The 21,962-nt window shown below is 38.5% G+C and overlaps 1 protein-coding gene across 1 annotated transcript in view; it reads left to right on the forward strand.

Moving 5' to 3' along the window:
- Positions 1-17,960, forward strand: part of LOC127179768 (otoferlin) — a 30,604-nt gene extending 12,644 nt beyond the window's left edge. Inside the window, exons 12-42 of the mRNA XM_051133489.1 lie at positions 295-403; positions 1,389-1,569; positions 1,661-1,781; positions 2,393-2,493; positions 2,674-2,764; positions 2,886-3,002; positions 3,119-3,271; positions 6,646-6,835; positions 6,917-7,041; positions 7,287-7,421; positions 7,527-7,688; positions 7,774-7,893; positions 8,852-9,013; positions 9,111-9,273; positions 9,585-9,655; positions 9,789-9,818; positions 9,968-10,099; positions 10,211-10,268; positions 10,436-10,530; positions 11,392-11,535; positions 11,789-11,926; positions 12,011-12,138; positions 12,217-12,387; positions 12,930-13,090; positions 13,186-13,328; positions 13,417-13,505; positions 13,605-13,703; positions 13,878-14,119; positions 14,222-14,400; positions 15,701-15,801; positions 17,693-17,960. Of these exons, the coding sequence (XP_050989446.1) occupies positions 295-403; positions 1,389-1,569; positions 1,661-1,781; positions 2,393-2,493; positions 2,674-2,764; positions 2,886-3,002; positions 3,119-3,271; positions 6,646-6,835; positions 6,917-7,041; positions 7,287-7,421; positions 7,527-7,688; positions 7,774-7,893; positions 8,852-9,013; positions 9,111-9,273; positions 9,585-9,655; positions 9,789-9,818; positions 9,968-10,099; positions 10,211-10,268; positions 10,436-10,530; positions 11,392-11,535; positions 11,789-11,926; positions 12,011-12,138; positions 12,217-12,387; positions 12,930-13,090; positions 13,186-13,328; positions 13,417-13,505; positions 13,605-13,703; positions 13,878-14,119; positions 14,222-14,400; positions 15,701-15,801; positions 17,693-17,873 (4,092 nt within the window). The 3' untranslated portion in view covers positions 17,874-17,960. The remainder of the gene's footprint in view (positions 1-294; positions 404-1,388; positions 1,570-1,660; positions 1,782-2,392; positions 2,494-2,673; positions 2,765-2,885; positions 3,003-3,118; positions 3,272-6,645; positions 6,836-6,916; positions 7,042-7,286; positions 7,422-7,526; positions 7,689-7,773; positions 7,894-8,851; positions 9,014-9,110; positions 9,274-9,584; positions 9,656-9,788; positions 9,819-9,967; positions 10,100-10,210; positions 10,269-10,435; positions 10,531-11,391; positions 11,536-11,788; positions 11,927-12,010; positions 12,139-12,216; positions 12,388-12,929; positions 13,091-13,185; positions 13,329-13,416; positions 13,506-13,604; positions 13,704-13,877; positions 14,120-14,221; positions 14,401-15,700; positions 15,802-17,692) is intronic.
- The last annotated feature ends 4,002 nt before the right edge of the window (positions 17,961-21,962 follow it).

Consider the following 21,962-nt stretch of genomic DNA (forward strand, 5'->3'; position numbering starts at 1 on the left):
CACGAGGATCTGCTGAGGATAGCTTTCAATAAGATCTTCAGGGGGAAGAGAACGAGAATGAAGTAGGAACCGTAATGCAATGGTATATATTGAGGAGGCGGGACTCCCATATCACTGTCATGATTGGTCTGTCAACTGTCAGACGTGGTGTAATTGGTGCTTCCAGGATTGGTCATGCCCGAGGCGATTTTCATAGTGAGATACCGAACGAATGTTTGAAAGAGAACCCTTTTATTTACAACAAAATGTATTCACAAAACATAATTTAATCAATTGTTTGTTGCTTATATCTAGAATGCCACAGGAAAAGTTGAGGAGTTCTTTCTCTTTGGATGCTTCCTTGAGGCCACTATGATTGACAGGAAGATTGGAGACAAACCCATCAACTTTGAGGTTACAATAGGTAAAATCTATGGCAGACTATGTATCAGCCATTAAACTGAGGTCAGAGTTGCTCATCAGTCAGAATGCTACTGAATTCTTTCAAAGAAATTTATATTACTGCTATAAGTGTATTTTTTAATAATGCATTTTTATATTTTAGTAGGAATGACACCAGTTCAATATTAGATCAATCATACACAAAGCAAATTGGCTAATTCCTGAAATGTTACAGTAGATGATATTAATAATCAGTTTTTGAAATGCCATCTCACCAATCCAGCCTTCTTATGTTCTGGTCGATTCAATATAAACTCAAACTCATTTAAACTCAAACACCTCCAGTTTTCACACGCAAGGACCATTACTGGCTTTAAAGGAATAGCTGACCCAAAATTAAACTTTTGCTCAAATTGTCCTCACCCTAAGGCCATCCAAGTTTGTTTGTTCTTGGGAACAGATAAGTAGAAATGTAGCATCACATCACTTGCACACCAGGGAATCCTCTGCAGTGTATCAAAATAATCCACAAGTAATCCATCAATTAATGTCTTGAGAAGCCAAAAGCTGCATGTTTGTTAGAAACAAATCCCCTTTTAACTTCAAACTGTTGCTTCCGACTAAAATACCATAATCCATAATAATGCTTCTTTTGGTGAAAAAGTGGTCTGGTCTGAAGCAGGAGAGAAATATGCACAGACCATGCACCGTTTACAATTTAAAACAGCTCTGAAACAAATATGTGGCAGGATTTGAATGTGAAAGACAACAGGAGATGGACTTTTTCACTGTAAGAGGCACTATTACGGATTATGGACTAATATTTTGGCCTGAAAGACTTTTTCTTGTTAAACATACTCAATAATCTTTCTTTTATGTACAATTAAAAAAAAAAAAACATATTTTACAGTGCACAGAAAAAGATACACTTCACTTTTATGCAAGTAATGAATTATTCTTGAAAGTGTGTCAGATACCTACATCACAAACTATCCTCTCAAATCAAGGAAACTATGGCAGTGAACTTGATACTCCAACCAAGCCAAAAACAAAGAAGAAGAAGGGTGGCGATGGTGATGACGAGGAATCTGAGCTCATTCATGGCTCCAGTGATGAGGAGGTGGATGATGGTGGAGATATGACATCAGTTTCCACCACTCCTCCAATGAAACCAGTCATCACTGACAGGTTAATTTACCCAACTTGTACTGTCCCAACACCCATTTATTTATTTTATTTTGCATTTTGGCAAATATATATCTGGTTTATTTTTCCATAGAAACTATTTCCACCTCCCGTACTTTGAGAGGAAGCCCTGCATCTATATCAAGAGCTGGTGGCAGGACCAAAGAAGACGACTTTATAATGCTAACATCATAGACAGAATTGCAGATAAATTGGTAATAAAACAGTGAATATGGATTATATATTTTGTTTATGAAATTTTCATCTTTTTACCATTTTGTACACATTCTTATTTTTGTCACCCATTTTTGTTTCAACCACTACTTTTATTAATTTCCTTTTTATTTTGTTTTTTTTTACCAAAAAAAATCTCTACTGATGAATAGGGTAAACCAAACTCCCCCCAGTTGTTCAATCACAGTACATTGATACAATTGTTTTTTTATTACAAGTTTTAAGAAATGGGAAATAAGGAAATGTGCTGGAGAATGCTTAAAAATGCAGATGAGACATTATCTTATTAAATATGCACTAATTTATTTCCAGAACACAAATCTGAACATTGGATGATCCAGGTTAAAATTTAATTTTGTTGACATTTTAGAGATTGGATTATGTTTTGCGCTAGTCAGAAAAAATCAAGTTATGGAAGCATATTAGCCCAAAACCACAAAATTGACCAGTGCATGAAAAAAACAAGGGTTTTACCTGTACTGTTTCGCCTAAAATTCCATTTTAATCATACTTTTCATTTAGTATTCAATAATAATCCTGATAATACATCTATACTTTGACATTCCAGCTTGTGTTTTCTGTCATTTTATAGGAAGAAGGGTTGAACGATGTGCAGGAGATCATTAAAACAGAGAAAGCATATCCTGAGCGCAGACTCAGAGGAGTCCTGGAGGAACTCAGCAATGGCTGCAGGTTTGTATACATGCCATTCTGCAAAGCTTATGAGTGGTTCTCTGAAAATAGTGCTATTTGTGCTCCATTTGTTTCCTGTTATTAAAGGTGTAGTAAGCGTTTTCTAAGAACCACTTGACTGGTAATGAATGGTGGTTAGTAAAGCATGATGAATAACAGTGAATTTCTTATCTCTTTCAGTACCTTCGTAACTTTGGGAAACACTGATCAGAATCAGGCTGGAAAGACTAAACTGGACCGTGAGAGACTAAAATTATGCATGCAGGAAGTGGTAAAAACAGCTGTTACTAATAAATATTAATAGTAACTAATTTTCAAATCTGATTCTGATGGCTTATTTTTGTGTCTGTTTGCTAAACCTTTCTGTTGTTGTTGTTGTTGTTGTTTTTCAGGAAAACATGGGACAACAAGCAAAGAATATGCGATCTCAAGTAAAGAAAAGCAACGTGAAAGACAAAATAAAACTGGCACAAAATTTCCTCCACAAGTTGAGATTCTTGTCTGATGAGGTAGTGCACAAAAGCTGATAAAATAAAAAATATGCCTGGTTGTGAGGCCATCTAGATGAATATCTTCATATCACTGTAAAAATATTAATGTAAATCATTTTGTTTTTTCATCATAGCCTCAGCATAGTGTTCCAGATATTTACATATGGATGATAAGCAACAGCAAACGCATTGCATATGCCCGTGTTCCCTCCAAAGACATCCTCTTCTCTTCTGTCGAGGAAGAAACTGGAAAGGACTGTGGGAAAGTCCAGACCATCTTTTTCAAGGTCGGGTTGAATGGACTCAAATTCTGAAAATGTCTTAAAAACATTGTATGTCAGAATACTTATCTTGAAAGGGACCAAATCATATAATTTGCATTGATTTTAACTAATCTGTCAAAACAGCTTATGATGAATGTATCAGTGTGGGTGAATCAAGTTTATTTGCAAAAGGATCCCTGATAATTTCAGTCTGATCTGAACAGTTTTAGCAGCACATTTCAGCACAGATTGCTTTAGGAATCTGTGACAATGTGATGAAAGAAGCTGTTATTAAAGGATGGAGCAGAACGTCTTGGTTACATGTCACCCTTGTTCCCAGAAGAAGGGAACAAAGATGTTACATCAACTGATGTATGGGGTCGCTGTGGAAAGTGCCACAACTACTGAACTTAACAACTGCCATCTAACATTGTAAGCTACACAGCTCCTCGTTGTGAGCCAGATAGTCTTTCATACTGAGAATGACAAAAAACATACTCACTGCGAGGAGGGTCACATCTTTTGTTTCTTAGCCTGAGTTTGTGATTTTACACAACAACAAAAAATAGTGCTTCAGCTCTTTATCTTTCTGATAATGGTACAGCCACAACCAGTTGTAATACACTGGGCAAGTGTGCCTAAATCCGTGCGGAGAGGGATGCTACATAGACCTCATCCTGCCTGAAGGAGGGAAACATGGAGAGTACACAAATGGGCTGACTGGCAGGGCAGTACTACATATGGAAGAGTCACTGCAGTAGTGGATAGAAGTAATTCTGTCAAGGGAAAGACACAGGATTACCAACTGGGAAACTGTACCATGGATGAATACACAACGAAATTAATACACACTGCTTCAGGGCATAAGCCTGCCTAGCAGAGGGAGCTCTAGCCTGACTAATAGTGGCTATCACTGTCTGTGACAGACCACTTAAATCCCTGTGTCCCATCCAGGATCCACACGTGGAGCTTCCAAAGATCTGGACGCAGTTGCAGTGCCCCTGAGAAACAAGGTCTTTTCTCAGAGGAATTCACCAGGGAGGGGCTGTCGTGAGGAGCATCAGGTCTGAGAAGTTGGTCCAGGTGGGCCAGTAGGGCGTAACGATCAAGGCCTGCTCCTTGTGCTCCCTAATATTGCACAAAGTCTGTGCAAGGAGCCTCAGTGAGAGAAGCAACAACCTGAAGCCCCAACTGGCAGGTGCTTGTACAACAGATTATGAGAGTGAGCTAGAATAAGCCAGTCATCAAGAGTTGTGGATATGGATACCCGCTTCCCTTAATGGGGCAAGGGCACCCTTTGTGACTTTAGAGAAGACTAAAGGGAAGGGGAGGGCTTTGTACTGCAAACTGAAAGCAAACTGAAGTAACGCTCTGTGTCGAGGCAAGAATGAGAAGTGGAAGAATTCATCCTTCAGTGCTTCAGTCCAATCTTAAGGCCGAACACACATGCGCTTCTGCATTAACATCTTGAACGAGAGCTTTTGCCAGGCAAAATTCAAAACTCACAGATCCAAGATCGGTTGAGAGCCACCACCTTTCTTGGGTACAATGAAGGGCTGTAAGTAAGGTGGCAACGCATCCCGGAGTAGAGAGAGTGAGTGTGGAGTAGCACTTACCCGGCTCCCTGGGTCCCATGAGGGACTGGCTGTAGAGGCTTGAGGAAGCAGTGCGTCCTTGAGGTGTGACCACTTGGCCTGTGGCGAAAGGGGAGGATGAGGCTGAGAGTGAGCAAGCATCACATTGCCCACTGCCAGACTGCGTTGAGTGTGACTCAGAGACTGAGGAAAACACTCTTTCACTGATAATTTGGGTGAAATAAAAAACAAAGGCAACAAAAGATTCTCCACCCGACCCTCCTCCTGGGGACAGAGTGGTGTTGGAAAAATGGCCACTGCATACAGAGCAGAGGCTGCCTGTCCAGCAGCCCAATAAGCCAAGGCTGATGTCAACTTACAGGCCTTGTATGAGAGATATGGACAAACCCTCCAGGTGGCCATGCTTTATGGGCGTAAATGCACCCTATCACATGCTCTGCCTGGAAGGTCTGGAAGTATTCCTTTGGCGGCCCTGTCATAAAGGGTAGAGAGGGACGAGAACGTAGCAAAATGGCATCTGGCAGTAAAAGGTGCCCTCCAAGATTTTGTGGCCTCCTCATGCACCTCCAGGAAGAAAGACATTGGGACGGAGCATGACTAAGTGTCACATCCCATATCCAGAAACCAATTATCCAACCGTGAACGCTCCAAGATTGGCTGGGTTTCCACTCAAGCCCGATGTTCATGGTTGCCAGGGAAAGCATGGTCAACTCAGAATCGGACTCTGACTTTGCAACCACCCCAGAATGAGGAAGTTCAGCCGAGGTCTTATGCTTGGAGGACACTGATGCTGCAATTGACTTCTGGTCATTGAAATGCTAGGACCACCGTGTAAGGATGGTTTTCGACGGCACACAACATTGAGAAGTGGAAAAATCCATGAGAACTGGTCTGGCAGAAGTGCTCCCACTGTAACCCTCAGATTGCCCTGAGTGCTAACCAACACTGCCCTGTGCAATGCAGAGGGTCCACGCTGGGTAGCAGAAAAGGTGCGTTCCCCCACCATAAAAAGTGAGAGACGAGATCTCAGCATTGCCATGGTCATGCTTTCACAATGAGGACATAAACCATTCAACCATGAGAGACAGCGATTGTGACCGTTAGAGGGGGTCAGGAAATGGCCACATCCAGAAATGCACGGATAAAGAGACATCTATAAAAAGACACTCTTGTCCGTGTTGCTCTCTAAGAGAAACTGCTCTTTTATGCTGAAGCGCACAAGGGGGAATCACTGTACTTATCTGTGCTAACAGCCAGCGAAACACAGTTGAATACGCCGTAGATGGATATTCCAGCGAAAGAGAGATTCCTGAACTCACTATACAACTCACAAGGTGAATGGATTAATTGAATGGAAGGACTGCTGTAGAGACACAAGCAACAGGTTCTGAATATATATCTGAAATATCTGAATAAGTGGATGCACACCACCATCTTATATACCCATGTGTATGGGGGGTGGCTGGACATGCAAATTCCACTCGCCAATAATCATTGGACTATTTTTGTACTACTCAAAGGTGATTGGGGATCCCAGGGGAAACCCCATACATCAGTCGATGTAACGATGAACGTGACTGACTGAAAGGGAACTATGTTTTCTCTCATTTCACATGTGAAGGCACACTAGCATTACACAAACTTTCAATTTAAAGGGTCGAAGAGGGTCATAAAAAGTTATTTATGACTTTAAAAAATGAACAACAAAAAATACCTATAATTGGTTTTTCTAAACATCTACTAGTTATAATTTAGCAACAAGTACCAATTTTCTTTCTTTTAATATTTTACTTCTCTTTTTAGCTCCCTGGTAAGAAAAGCTTTGGACCTGCAGGCTGGACCGTTCAGGCAAAAACTGAGCTGTATCTGTGGCTCGGCTTGAACAGGCAACGTAAGGACTACTTGAACGGCCTACCAAATGGTTTTGAGGAGAACAAGGCAGTAAAAGGGCCTGGCATACAGTCCTCACCACCCATCAGCCTGATGTACACCAGTAAGATATTCAAGAACTTGATATCCACTGATTGTCTGTGTAATAGTCGGAGATAATAACTCTTTTATTGTATGCAAACAGTGAAGCAGATATTCCAGCTGAGGGTTCACATGTATCAGGCTCGCAGTCTGTTTGCAGCTGACAGCACAGGCCTGTCAGACCCTTTTGCCAGGGTATTTTTTTCTACTCACAGCCAGGTCACAGAGGTGAGATATAAGCTTCTTGCCAACTTACTACTTTTGCCAGCACCATCAGGCTATCCAATAGAAAAGTCTCCTCTTAAAGCACTGAACATGCAATAGTACTTGATGGGTTTGAACTGAAATATTTACTAAAAAAATTGTTTGGTGTATGTTTTACTGCTTGAACAGTGGAGCATTGAACTGTTTGATCAATCTACTGCATAAAGAAGTTAGAAGGAAGACGTAATAAGCAAATGATTTCCTTTTAGGTCCTGAATGAGACGTTGTGTCCTACATGGGATCAGCTGCTGGTGTTTGATAATGTGGAGCTCTATGGCGAGGCAGGAGAACTGAGAGATGATCCTCCTATAATCGTCATTGAGATCTATGATCAGGACACTGTCGTGAGTGCTTATACCCTGCAAAATTATCCATCTTCAATCATTCTGCTTTTCATGCTTTTACCTCCATAAATGTGGTTCATTTCCAATCTCATTCTACTTCTCAAGGGAAAAGCCGATTTCATGGGTAGGACATTCGCTAAACCTATAACCAAGATGTCAGACGAGCATTATGGGCCACCACGCTTCCCTCCTCAACTTGAGTACTACCAGATCTACCGGGGAAACTGCACTGCAGGGGAAATGCTGGCAGCCTTTGAACTGTTGCAGGTGCACCTGACAGGAACAAGAAAATGTTTAAGTCTCAGTCTGTGTTTGTGTACATATATACTTATGCATTGTGGAAATCTTTCAGATTGGACCAGCGGGAAAGGCCGACCTGCCCCCAATAGATGGACCTTCCGATTTCGATCGTGGTCCAATCCTGCCTGTTCCTATTGGCATAAGACCTGTCTTGAGTAAATACCGAATTGAGGTGAGTTGCTCTTAGTAAAACAGCTACAGGGTGACCTAGAATCTATTGATGACCTACAATCTAAAAAATCATGGTTACTTGTTTGGCAGCAATGGTTTCATTAAGAACCTTTAACATCCATGGAACCTTTCCATTTCACAAAAGGCTCTTTATAGTGGAAAAAGGCTCTTCAGATTATTAAAATGTTCTTCACACTAAGGAAAAAATGGTTGTTGTAAGAACTGTTTATTAAAAGGAACTAAAATGATTCCTATATGGTAATCCCCTCACACAATGCTTTTTAATATTATTTTCACATTTCTTGTAAATTTTAAAATGGTATTGTAGAGAGGTGCGCAGTCCTCATAAAAGAGCACACTTTTGACAAAAAATAATAATTTTGTCTCATTTTGAGGCCTAGATAATCACAGGCATCAGGCCCGTTCAACCTTAATTTGTCATTTATCCTATGTGATTTGTGCAGAACCAAGGAGTTTTTGCATGTGGGTGGTCGGAGAATCCGTCCAAAATTTTATAAAACATTTATTACACAACACAACTGAATAGATTTGGTTTTTAATGAGATAGGCATTATATATGCATTTTTTTTTATCTCAGTTTTTTGGGGAAAACTCAGTGTGCACTAGGGAATCTGTATTGCAGGCGTGGTACATTGCACTGAAAGACTACAGAGCACAGCTTCTTATTTACAAATTGTGTTTCCAAGTGCAGCAGTGGTGTCCAGTGCTGATTTAATTTATTTTGTTTCTATAAGCTATAGAATTTGTGGTAGCCTGAACAGATGCAGTTTTGTTTGGTTCATTACAAAAATGTATATGATGTCAGGATTTTAGCCTTCTTTAAAACTTCAATACTTCAAAATTGTGCCAGTAGACTATCATGACTCACAGTCTTAGGAAGAAGTTCCAGATCCCCATCAAAAATACTAGATACATGACCAAACAAAACATTCGTGCAGGTTCTCTTCTGGGGCCTGAGGGACCTGAAGCGAGTGAATCTGGCCCAAGTTGACCGTCCTCGTGTGGACATCGAGTGTGCAGGGAAAGGTGTTCAGTCAGCGCTGATTCAAAACTACAAGAAAAATCCCAATTTCAGCACACTAGTGAAGTGGTTTGAAGTGGTGAGTTTTTGCATGTTTATAACTTTTCTGCATTTTCAAGCAGTTATGTTGATGATTGCACTACAGACATTTGAAAATGTTCATGTTTTTTTTCCAGGACCTGCCTGAAAATGAGCTTCTCCATCCTCCTCTGAACATCCGTGTGGTGGACTGCCGGGCATTTGGCCGTTACACGCTAGTTGGCTCTCATGCCGTCACATCTCTACGCAAATTCATTTACAGGCCATCGGACAAAAGTGTCAATAACTGGTCTGCCATGGGTGTGTATACAGAGATAAAAGCTGTTAAATATCTGTAGTTGATTAAAATTGAATTTATCAAAAATGACAGTAAAGATATTTATAATGTGACAAAACGTTTCTATTTCAAATAAATGCTGTTCCTTTCAACTTTTTTTATTCAGTGAATTCTGAAAAAATAAAATATATGATGGAACATTCATGACCACAACTGTTTTCAACACTGATAATGTTGAAACCTAATAAACGCTGGAAACAATGTAGATATTCCTTTAATGTTCCTTATTCTCACATAAACTAAGCACAAAGTAATGATGTTTTTTCCTCTACAGAGGAGGTCGTGATCAACACAGAGCCAGAACCAGCTGTGAAGAAGATTGAGACAGTGGTCAAACTCGACTCAGTGAGAAACGCTACAAAATACTTGAAATATGTCTATTAACTATATCAGTCAAACATTTTGACATAATGGACAGGATTTTGTCAGGTTTTTTTTTTTTTTTTTAACTGTTTTTATTTTACTGAATCTGTTTCAGGCGTCTGATGCTGTGGTTAAGGTTGATATGGTATGTGGAAAGATATCAGATCTATTTTTATTATTATTATTATTATTATGTTCAATGCCTGTAACATTCACAACACTGGCATTTATACATTTATTAGTTTTATGTGTGAAAAATAAATAAATAAATCTGTGTCCTCAATATTGTGACAGCCAGATGACGAGAAAGGTGGGAAAGGGAAAAAGAAGCGGAAGAAGGGCGAAGAGGTGGAAGAGGAGGAGCTGGATGAAAGCATGCTGGACTGGTGGTCCAAATACTTTGCCTCAATTGAAACAATGAAAGAGGTAAGAGCTATAGAAGAATACAATTATTTTACATTTACCAGAAGATGAATGAAAATGTATGATTCAGTTCTTTGAACTGAGATTTTATTATACTATTTACAAACCATTTAGATCATTAAAGCACAAGAAGCAGAAGCTGAAGAAAAGGAAGATTTTGAGTCTGGAGACGGTAAGTCAACAATATGTTTGACATTAGTATAACTTTTAACTTTCCTAAAATTTACAAATGTTAAATCAGATAGGAGCTATGCATGTTAAACTAAAAATAGCTGCCCAAGTGCATTTGTAAAATGAAATGACTAGTTCCTTATGTTCCTAATGCCTCTGATATGAAAGGGACCAAGAAGAAGAGAGGAAAAGGAAACAAGAACAAAGCCATGCCTGGAGAGGGAGTGCCAGAGAAGAAGAAGCAGAAATTGGAAGAGTTAAAGGTACATTTGTACTGAGGTCTTTAAAGGAATAGTTCACCCAAAAATGAAAATGTACTTAAAAAGTACACATTCTTAGGCCATCCAAGATGTAGATGAGTCTGTTTCTTCATCAGATTTCTAGAAATGTGTCATTCCATCACTGGATCCTCTGCAGTGAATGGGTGCCGTCAGAAGGAGAGTCCAAACAGCTGATAAAAACATCACATTAATCCAGACGTAATCCACACCACTCTAGTCCATCAGTTAACATCTTGAAATGCTATGAGTTTGTAAGAAACAAATCCATCATCAAGACATTTTTAACTTCAAACCATCCATGATCCATAATAACGCTTCCTCCAGTGAGAAAGTCCACTCTTTGGCTTGTAAACAGTGCTTGATCTGTGCAGATTTCTCTCTTGATTCAGACTAGATGTCTTTTTCACTGGAGGAAACATTATTATGGATTACAGAAACAACCAGTTTGAAGTTAAAACATCTTAATGATGGGTTTGTTTATTTTGTCTTCTCAAGATGTTAACTGATGGACTGGAGTGGTGTGGGTTACTTGTGGATTATTGTGATGTTTTTATCAGCTGTTTGGACTCTGTCATTCTGACGGCACCCATTCACTGCGTTGGTGAGACAGTGATGGAATGACACATTTCTACAAATATGATTAAGAAACAAACTCATTTACATCTTGGATGCCCTGAGACAGCACATTTTCAGTAAATTTTCAGTTTTGGGTAAACTATTCCTTCAACAGCAAAAGTCCATTTGAAAGGCCTAGATGAAATTCTAATAGTTGTTTGTCTCTTTGGAGAGCATATGGGATGCCTTGTGGATGTAAAAGAGTGGGAATTCTTGTTACCTCCATAGATGTACAACAGAGAGCTTGAATATGAGTTTAACACCTTTGAAGATTGGCTTCACACTTTCAACCTTTATCGAGGCAAGTGTTCGGATGATGCTGATGTCGAGCAGAATGCAGCTGATGAAGACAGACTTATTGGCAAATTCAAGGTTTGCTGTCACTCATTGGTTATTGCTATCTTCTCTCTTGCTTCTGACTTGCTGTTTCTCCATGAACTCAACCAGTCAAACATTTGGACAAATCTACGCTTGCTTTATTATTATTGTTTTCTACATATGTTCGATTAATAGTAACGTCACTGAAACTATGAAATAACACAATTTACTGGGTTGAAATATACTAATAAATTAGTATTGAACGTACTAAACACATTCAACAGTTTGTTTGTTGATTGTACTGTAGGGATCCATGTGCATCTACAAAGTCCCCGTATCGGATGACGTGTCCAGAGAAATGGGCTTTGATTCCAACATGGGCATGTTCCAGAACATCCCACACAACGACCCCATAAACGTCCTCGTCCGAGTCTATGTGGTCAGGGTATGTAGTACTAAACACCATAGAGAAGCACACTGAGTTTTTTCCTGTTTGGCCATTTGAATAAATTTGATGGCTTTGTCTCAGGCAACAGAACTGCATCCTGCAGACATCAATGGGAAGGCCGACCCATATATCGCCATCAAGCTCGGAAAGACAGAGATCAAGGACAAAGAAAACTACATCTCTAAACAACTAAACCCTGTGTTTGGAAAGTGAGTACATTAACACAGTGATTTTGATGTTCTCTTTTATCATTTGATTAATATTAACTTCAAACTTCAAACTCGCAGGTCTTTTGACATTGAAGCGACTCTCCCAATGGATTCCACCCTCACCGTGTCCATCTACGACTGGGATTTGGTGGGAACCGATGACCTGATTGGGGAGACAAAGATTGACTTGGAGAACCGTTACTACAGCAAACACAGGGCAACATGTGGTCTCAGCGCCAGCTATGCAATGTGTGTAAAACTAACTTCTCTTAAACACATTAGAAAGTTTGTGCTTGACACTTGACTTGACTCTACTGTTGGGGATTTGATATTTAATATCATATACATATCATTATATTTTCTTTATAAATATTTTGAATTAGAAAACTTTTAAAAATGTATCCAATTACATTTCTCATTTTTATTTAGTTTACCTTGATGTACTAAAATAACTGAAACTGAAATAAAAAATTAATTACTATACAGAGATTTTTACATTAGAAAACAACAAAATTACTAAAACTTCAAAATTAAATTGAAAACAATATATATATACAAACTACCAACGAAACCAAAATATTAATAATAACTCAAATAGTACCTAATTTATAATAAAATAACATTGTAAAAAAAATCTTATAAATCACTAAAAAGTATTTTTATAAATGGAAAAATATTGTCATGATCTGGGGTTAACTAGAAGTACCAATTTACAAGCTACAAGCTTCAAAAAAAAAAAAAAAAAAAAAAAAGGATGGTTGGATAAAACATTTCGTACTGTTTTTCTTTAGTCATGGCTATAATGTGTGGAGGGACCCAATGAAGCCAACGCAAATCCTTGCCAAACTCTGCAAAGATGGAAAAATGGATTCGCCCCAGTATGGCCCAGGGGGAAGAGTGAAAGTGGCGAACAGAGTTTACACGGGACCGACTGAAATTGAGGACGAAAATGGTATGTATGTTTCCACAAAGCATTTTGAAGGGGAGCAAATATGCATTATTATAAAAGCAACACATAAAAACAAATGCACATGCTTTTTTTCTCAGGACTCAAGAAACAGACGGATGAGCACCTGGCTCTTGCTGTACTAAACCACTGGGAAGATATACCACGGATCGGCTGCAAACTTGTCCCTGAGCATGTGGAGACGAGACCTCTCCTGAATCCGGATAAACCTGGGATGGAGCAGGTCAGGAGTAATGTCCTAAACAGCACCACTATCTGCTAATGAAATTGTGTTAATGAGCCGTTAATGAATATAAATGCTTCTGATGTAGGGGAGGATTGAGTTGTGGGTGGACATGTTCCCAAAGGATATGCCTGCGCCTGGACCCGCTCTCGATATTTCACCAAGGAAGCCAAAGAAGTAGGAAGAACTTAGTGAAATTCTTTAGCAAAAAAAAAAAAAAAAGAAAAGAAAAGAAAAGAATATTTTATATTCTAAATATGTTTTGGTCATTGACAGATTTGAGCTCAGAGTGATTGTGTGGAACACAGACGAAGTCGTTCTGGAGGACGATGACATTTTCACAGGGGAAAAGTCAAGTGACATATTTGTTAGAGGGTATGGGATCTTTTTCATGCAAATCACTTGTATATATATGAAGTGCTGGGCAGTAACTGATTACATGTAATCTGGATTGCCTATTCAGATTTAAAAAATTAAGTACTTGGTAATTAGATTATTATATAATATAATAAGTGACTGTGCCATCACTATGTAATTTGTGACTAACAGATGGCTGAAAGGTCAACAAGAAGACAAGCAAGACACAGACGTTCACTATCACTCTCTGACCGGAGAGGGCAATTTCAACTGGCGCTTCATTTACCCCTTCGACTACCTACAGGCTGAAGAGAAAATTGTCATCTCAAAGAAAGAGTCCATGTTTTCTTGGGACGAGACTGAGTATAAAATTCCTGCCCGACTGAATTTGCAAGTGTGGGATGCGGATCACTTCTCTGCAGACGACTTCTTGGGTGTGCTGTTGTAGTTTTATGGTGTAATTTAAATTTACATTCAGGCTTAGTCTTAATGACCTTGATTCATGCCGGCACATGTGTGTTTGGTTTTTGTTTCAGGTGCAATTGAACTAGATCTGAATCGATTTCCTCGTGGTGCAAAGACCGCAAAGCAGTGCTCCATTGACATGGTGACTAATGAGCAAGACATGCCCATGGTCAACCTCTTCAAACAGAGGAGAATTAAAGGCTGGTGGCCATTTGTGGCCCGAGATGAAAATGATGAGCTGGAAATTACAGTAAGTGACCTGCACATAAATATACAGTAATTATGTACAAATAGTATGTTTTGTTGTTACAAACATGCATGATTTTCGTTCTTCTGTTAAAATACAAATTTTTTTGGAAACTGCTTTTTGGATATTTTGTTCAAGAAAGTGGAAGTTTTTTGTCTGTCAATCTCCAAAAATTCAATAAAGCACCACAAAAGTCCGTGGTGAAAAAAAACAGCATATGCTGGTTAGGTATGTTTTGATGCTGGTTTAAGCTGCTCCTTAAACCAGCAAAGGACCAGCTTAAACCAGCATCGAAACATACCTAACCAGCATATGCTGTTTTTTTCACCAGGGGTATGGCAAATGTGACAGTTGAGAGTAATGGCAGGGTTTTTATAGTAAGCTAAAACTTACTAAAAAAATAAGCCCTTAAAAAAAATGACTAAATCTGCTAAATAAAGTGTAAAGACTTGCTAATGCTGAGTAGTAACCATACAATTTCAGGCCTGACTTTCACTCACGACAGTTTTCTGGTAATCACTGATAAAAGTCAAAAATTGGAGGCCAAACAGTGATCTTTCATGTGAATGGCGAGCACATAAATATTTAGCACGCCAATTATATGGAACTGTCTGTAACATGTAACATGTAGGGCAGATACAGAGTTGTCAGGAAGTTGCCAGTGACCTCCACAGCTGCCGATCCGTTGTGTAATGTGCAAACCACAGCAACTTCATGACACCGAAACACTCATGTAGTCTGAAAGGAAACAGGCATAAGATATTTGCTTATTCTGTCAGAATAAGCCAATTTAAATGCAGTTTAAATGCAAGCCCATTTAAGGTGCCCAATTTAAGTAATCAGAACGTAACCGCCTGGTATTTCACACTCGTTCATGCGTACACCATGACAGTCAAAACTATATCATTCATTGATACATACTGTACGATAATCCAACCATTAAAAAAAAAAAAAAAAAAATCAACTGACTCAACACCAGCTCAAATTTTGTCCACCTGCTCAAGCCCATTTTTACCCACACAATCAAATTCAAAACCGCCAACACTGACTGTAATCATAATTTTAGGGTGCTTTTTTGTGGGCTTGGTAGTAAAAAGCACCTTTCACTTTTAGCTGTGCTTGAAACATTCAGCAGAATATCGTCCTTTATGAGTGAAAGAAAATAATGCAAATTAAATGAAAGGATTTTCATTTTTGCATGATCTGACTCATGCTCAGTCCTCATCCTGAACTATCAGTGTGCACTTGTAGCATTTTCTGTTCAGCTTTAATAGTTTGAATTTAATGTATTTTATCCCTCAAGGGAAAAGTAGAAGCAGAGCTTCATCTGATGACAGGTGAGGAAGCCGAGAAGAGTCCTGTTGGTGAAGGACGCAATGAACCTGAGCCGCTGGAGAAACCAAAGTAAGAGCAACATTTATGTCTTTACATCTACCTTCAGTGCTTCAGTCATTTGGCACCAACCGTTTTTCACTTTCACTAAAGTATAAAAACTTGTTGAACTAAACATTATAAATCACTTTTTATTTAGAATACTAAAAACATTCCATCACCCAGTTCATTAATAAACACTTTAAAAGAGTGCTTCTTAGAAAATAAACGGTAGCCCCTCGTTTTCCTGCTTCCAACTTTCATTGAAGAGTAAAAATATCCTGGTTTAAATGAAATCTCTCCTGACATTTAATACCTCCCAAAAAAAAAAAAAAAAAAAAAACTAAATTAGAATCATATCCCTTTAAAGATTCAAATTACAGATCCCATATTCCTTCGTCTATCACAAAACCTATAAACCATGCTGTATTAAAGAAAACTCTTTCACCCCAAATATCAGTCTGTTTAATGATCACAAATTCACTATTGCCTCACCTTCTGTCCAGTAACCTTGAGAAAGAGCTGCCAATTTAAATGAATTAAAGATTAAAAACTGGTAAGGAGGCCAGTTCATACCTAAGAGTCTGGGAAATATCTGGTGAAAGGGTTTTTGGTGTCCTGTGAAAACCTTCTCCAACTGTAAGAAATTCAGGTTTTGAATCAGAGAATCGAGTTGAGTGTTAAGTGGTTTATAGGGGGTTTGGTTAAGCTGTTCACACAAACATTATAATAACAGAACTAGTATGTCTCCCGGTAGACACATCTGAATAAGTTGAAAACGAATCCCGAATTCGAAATGGTTTTATAGCTCGCCCACTGCTGTGCCGCAGATTTTACCACACGTTTTTCTTTGTCCCACCAGCCGCCCTGACACAACCTTCCTGTGGTTCATCAGTCCGCTCAAAGCAATCCGCTATCTAATCTGCAACAACTACAAGTGGCTAATCATCAAAATTGTGGTGGTTCTGTTGTTATTAGCGATGCTGGGCTTGTTTCTGTACAGTATGCCAGGTTACATGGTGAAAAAGCTTCTAGGTGCTTGAAAAGCTTTCTCAATGCCTGCAACATTTAGCATCACTGCAATATTATTCCACTTGACTGAGGCGGTTGTTTTTGAAATGATGTATTTGTTTGTTGGAGAAGTCATATGCATACTTGTTGTTTTTCATCTGTTAAAAATCATTACTGCTTTAACTGAATGATGACCATGAACATACTATTAAATGGCAAACCTGGCCGAGAACATAAAGTCGTTGATCATCAAACGCTGACAGCAGATTGTAGCAGTTCTAGTTTTGGCTAGCAATGCTAGTTTGGGCTTTTCACATTTTAAGAATTGAAAACATTTTATCACAGTTGTTAGCTCTTTGTGTTTCAGAAAACATACAAAATCTAAAAACATGTAGTGGTCTCATTTGTCTGCATATCCAGTACTGATGTAAAATGTTTTATTAATATATACATCACCTCATACGCTTCTGGGGTTTTCAGATTGTTGGAAGTCACATTTCTTCACTAAAATATGTGTTATTGTGTGCTTTGGATGCTACTAATAAATCAATAAAGAAAACTGCATGCATTTTTATTTATTAACAGTTCTTTGCCACTTTTACACATAATACATTTTCTGCACTTATATACTCTAAAAACCAGTCCAATCATGGATTAACGTCCTAAAGTATTTCACAATAAACAGGCCCATTTACTATTTACAGCCATCTTCTAACTCTAGTGCAGAATCTCTTATGGAGAAAAAAGTAGTGTTGACTAACATCATGAGTCTGTGAACACTTGATGTGCACCATTTACACGCTTGAACGTGCCAAAATTGCATTTCATCAGTGACACATTTTTAATTTGTGCATGTTCACAACTAATTCAAACCAAATTTTTAAAAGCTTGTTCAATGGTTTTGTCCCACCAGCCGCCCCGACACTACATTCCTGTGGTTCCTTAGCCCGCTAAAGGCAATCCGCCATCTCGTCTGCAACCAGTACAGGTGGCTGGTCATCAAAATTGTGTTGGCGCTGATGCTTCTTGCCATTGTGGCCCTGTTCCTCTACAGTATGCCTGGCTATATGGCCAAGAAACTCCTGGGGGTCTGAGAGCAGAAAACACTATATTCAATCAGAGCTTAATCTCTTCTACATACTACATTATGTTTGAAATGCATGAGTTGAACATGATTTGTATGTCTGCATTTGGCAAAATAAAGACATCAGTTGACAGTAAACCTAATATCCGGTCTTATGTTTTTCATTGGCTCATATTTTGCGTTCATTGTTTTAAGCTGGCGCGAGCTTAGAGAGTTAAATTTAACTAAAACTTACTTTAGCCTTCTTTTGTAGCAAGTTCTTCTCAGCCATTATTTCTTGAACGTATGGCAAAGATTGAGGGGGCCATGTTCAGAAATTTACTGTGCTTTGCTGAAGCCAAAGCAAACCAAAAATATACTCTTTAATAGAAATAATATTAATCTAATATTATAATAACAGTCCCCTGGTTCTGAAAAAATAAATTTCAAGGCATTAATTTATTACATCACTCGCATTAATGCCGAAAAATTGGACTTACTGTCATTTCTTATCCTGTGATTCTAGTGAAGAACATCAGACTACAGCCTTCATCTGTCATTCAGTTAGAAATAAATGACCCATCTATCTCAGATTGACCAGCTGTCCATTTGTACTATGTTTTGTACCCTCAAGGTAAGATTCAAGTTTGTTATTATGGGCCACATCTCAAAATGTATTGGCCCATATATACCAAATGATATGGAAACGGACACGATATGAACAAGTGATCTAGGAACATCTAGGAAAAAAAAAATTGCTCATAGCACAAATTCTCACACTTTTTTTTTTTTTTTTTTTTTTTATGTACACTAACGGAAAAAAATCATGTCCAGCCTATGGAAATGACCATCTTCATCTAGACCCCTCATTTAAATATTTTTTGCAAGCATAAGCTTTTTTTTTTTTTTTCCCTAAGACAACGACACATACCAAAGTGTGGGGACACAATTGTCGATCAGGTTGTAATAAAAGGAAATTATGAATACATGCAAAAATGAGCAAGAACCAATGAAATAACCTATTATGTTGTAGTCAATGTAGACTTTTACCTGTGAACTTTTTGTTTTTCCAATATATTTCTTTTCTTTCTTGCATAGTAAAAAAAACCCAAAAAAAACAAATCAACAATAATAAGCCCCAAGAAGCCACAGTTTACAGTGAATTTATAACAGCTAAGGGGCGTTGTTAGGCACAACGTGAAGCGGAGTGACTAAAACCCCCTTAGCTGTTATAAATTCACTGTAAACAATGGCATCACAGGACTTACTGCTTTTATAAAACTGTTATTCCATATACGTAGTAAGGTTTCACAAAATAAAACAAAGCAAATAAAGTGTAATGATATATAAAAAAATACAATAAAATAATTAATTAAAAAATAATAATAAAGAACAGTATTTTTTCCACCAAACAATGAAGTGGTAACACTTTAGAATAGGGTACACTTACTCACTTTTAGTTATAACTTTTCCCTCAATAATTTCCCAATTTGCTGCTTATTAATAGTTAGTAAGGTAGTTGTTAAAGGGGTCATTGGATGCAACGTTCACTTTTACATGTTGTTGGAACATTAATGTGTGTTGGCAGTGTATGTACAAATCTACCCTATAATGATAAAAATCCATGCAGTGGTTTTTAATTAATCTGTAAAAATAATATCCCCTTTTTCAAAATGAGCCATTCTCAGATGTCCAACAGAGGCCGCTCCCACGATAGTTGATTGATATGAGCATTTTACCTCAGATCAGCTGTAACAGTCCGACCTCCATTGTTTCGATGTCGAAGCAGAGATGTAAATTAGACAAGAATATCTCAGATTGAGGTGTTGTGTTGCTGGATGTAATAATGAACATAGTGGTCGTCATTTCCTCCCGACATCTGAGCCACTGAAGAAGCAGTAGATTATGTTTGTTTGTGAAGGGAATGCACCTCCCGATCTACATATATCCGTTTGTGTTCGTGCGAATCATTCATGATGCAGCTTCACTTACAGCAAAAGTGAGTATAAGCGTTTTTTATGAATCTTTGTGATCGCCTTTCCTAATAACATGCTAGTTAGCAAGTTTAGCGGCTAAAGTAAACAGGCTCGTCACTCCACAGAGAGAAGAGAGGTGCGAGCAGAGCTCATTAACATTCAAAGCAGCCTCGACCTGAACAGGCATTTTGGCAGAGCCGATTTTGGCAAGGTGTTACTTACACTACCATTGAGAAATTTTAACCAAAGCATGTTATAGACTTTTCATTAAGACCCTGAAGAATCATATCAACTTGTGAAAATGGGCATCCGATGATCCCTTTAAATTTAGGTATTGGGTAGGATTAGGGATGTAGAATGAGGTCATGTAGAATAAGGCAGTAATATGTGCTTAATTAGAACTAATAAATGGCTAATATTCTAGCAATGTGCATGCTAATAAGCAACTAGTTAAGAAACCGTAAAATAATGTGTTACCAATGTAGTTCCTCAGAAACAGTTGTGGTTGCAACAAAGTGGTTGCCAAGTAACACACAAAAGTAATCAATGGTGTATGTTTGTAGAGTCATTTATAACAGCTTAGAATGCGGCTCAACCAATCAGAATCAAGGACCGGAACTATCCGTTTTATAACATTAAATATTTTCTCTCACAAATTGAGGAACTAAACTTGTAGATTCAATAAAAACAAATCCCCAAACGATTAGTTTCTGGACATCTCTTTAGGCCACTGTTTGTCATCAATTAGTCAAGTTATTATTTGCTGAAACTTGATTAGCTCCTGCCTGCTATGAGTCTCAAGATTTGTTAAGACTGGACCATGTGTTTGACAGACACAGGTCATCTAGTTTAATTAAGTGACCCTAGACCATTACATTGGCTTACATCTGGCACTGATGTTTTTGATACCCCTGATATGGTTCTAGAGTTATGAACTAAAAAGCAAATGTACTTGTTACACATCCACTAGTGTTCAACGGGTCTGTGGGTGGAACCCGTAACCATCCCAACTAGTCTGAGATCTCTTATCTTTGCTGACACCCAGACACTTTTCGGGTGGAGATAAAGAATAACCACCAAAACAGTACAAAAACCAAATTATTTTAGAGACGAATACTGTTTTATCTACACCAACCTTTTTTTTTTTCTCCCTCCAGTGTAGAGATGTCTCCAATAGCTGTTTAAACAAACGTATGTTTCACACGGCAGTTTCCGTACCACTACTATACAAAAAGAAACAAACCAGTAGCATGTGAAACGCCTGCTTTTGCATTTTTCCAGACGGCAAGATTACGACAGTGAACGGGTTTTAAGATAGAATTCAAAACCTTTATTACAAAAATAAGTTACACTCACCTCATTTTACAGTATAAAACAATTTATTTGCTGGAATGCAAAAACGTTGTTGGCCACCAACAATAGTTTAAAACTGCTCACATCTTTTCAAAAGGTTGCAATGTTACAGCTTTATCGAGAGGGAGTTAACTGTGTACAAAACCGGTTGAATGGTTCGGTCACCTGCTTGCTATATATGGAATATAAACTGAAGCTGCAGTATCCCTTTTTCCACCAAAACAAGCTCATCTCTTGCCTGCGAACACAAGCTCGGGAAAAAGTAACGAGCGTCAACATCGATCGTCTGACAATAGTCATGATTGATTATAAAACCTCCATAATTCATCGCTCTCGGACTGGCGTTCGCGAGAAGCGCCCGGCGTCGGCGGAAACGAGGACACTGCAGGGCTTAGCAAATGCAGCGGATGCATTTGTGATGTTTAAGCCAATACAAAAGTAACATTTTATTCCAAACTATCATACAATCATACACCCAGTAACTACATAATCTGAAGAAGCAAGGCAGCTAATTCAGTTGAAAGGAGGATAAAAGCAGGGCTTGTTCCAGCTCATCATATGAGAATCACTTGCATGCCCAGTTTTACTGTTTGCAATGTCAGAGCAGCAGCCGATTGACTATATTACATTAAGAATATCTGCTGCCCTTGTGCATATTTCATAAGAAACAAGCCCTGCTCCTATGCTTCGACGTGTCCCTATTTACAGTACAGGCAGGGTAGTTGAATCCTCTCTACTGAGGTAGTTAACCGACCCTTAAAAAGACAAGTTCTGAAAAGAACCACGTTCCT

This window comes from Labeo rohita, chromosome 17 (assembly GCF_022985175.1).
Source record: "Labeo rohita strain BAU-BD-2019 chromosome 17, IGBB_LRoh.1.0, whole genome shotgun sequence".
In the NCBI taxonomy this organism is placed as follows: domain Eukaryota; kingdom Metazoa; phylum Chordata; class Actinopteri; order Cypriniformes; family Cyprinidae; genus Labeo; species Labeo rohita.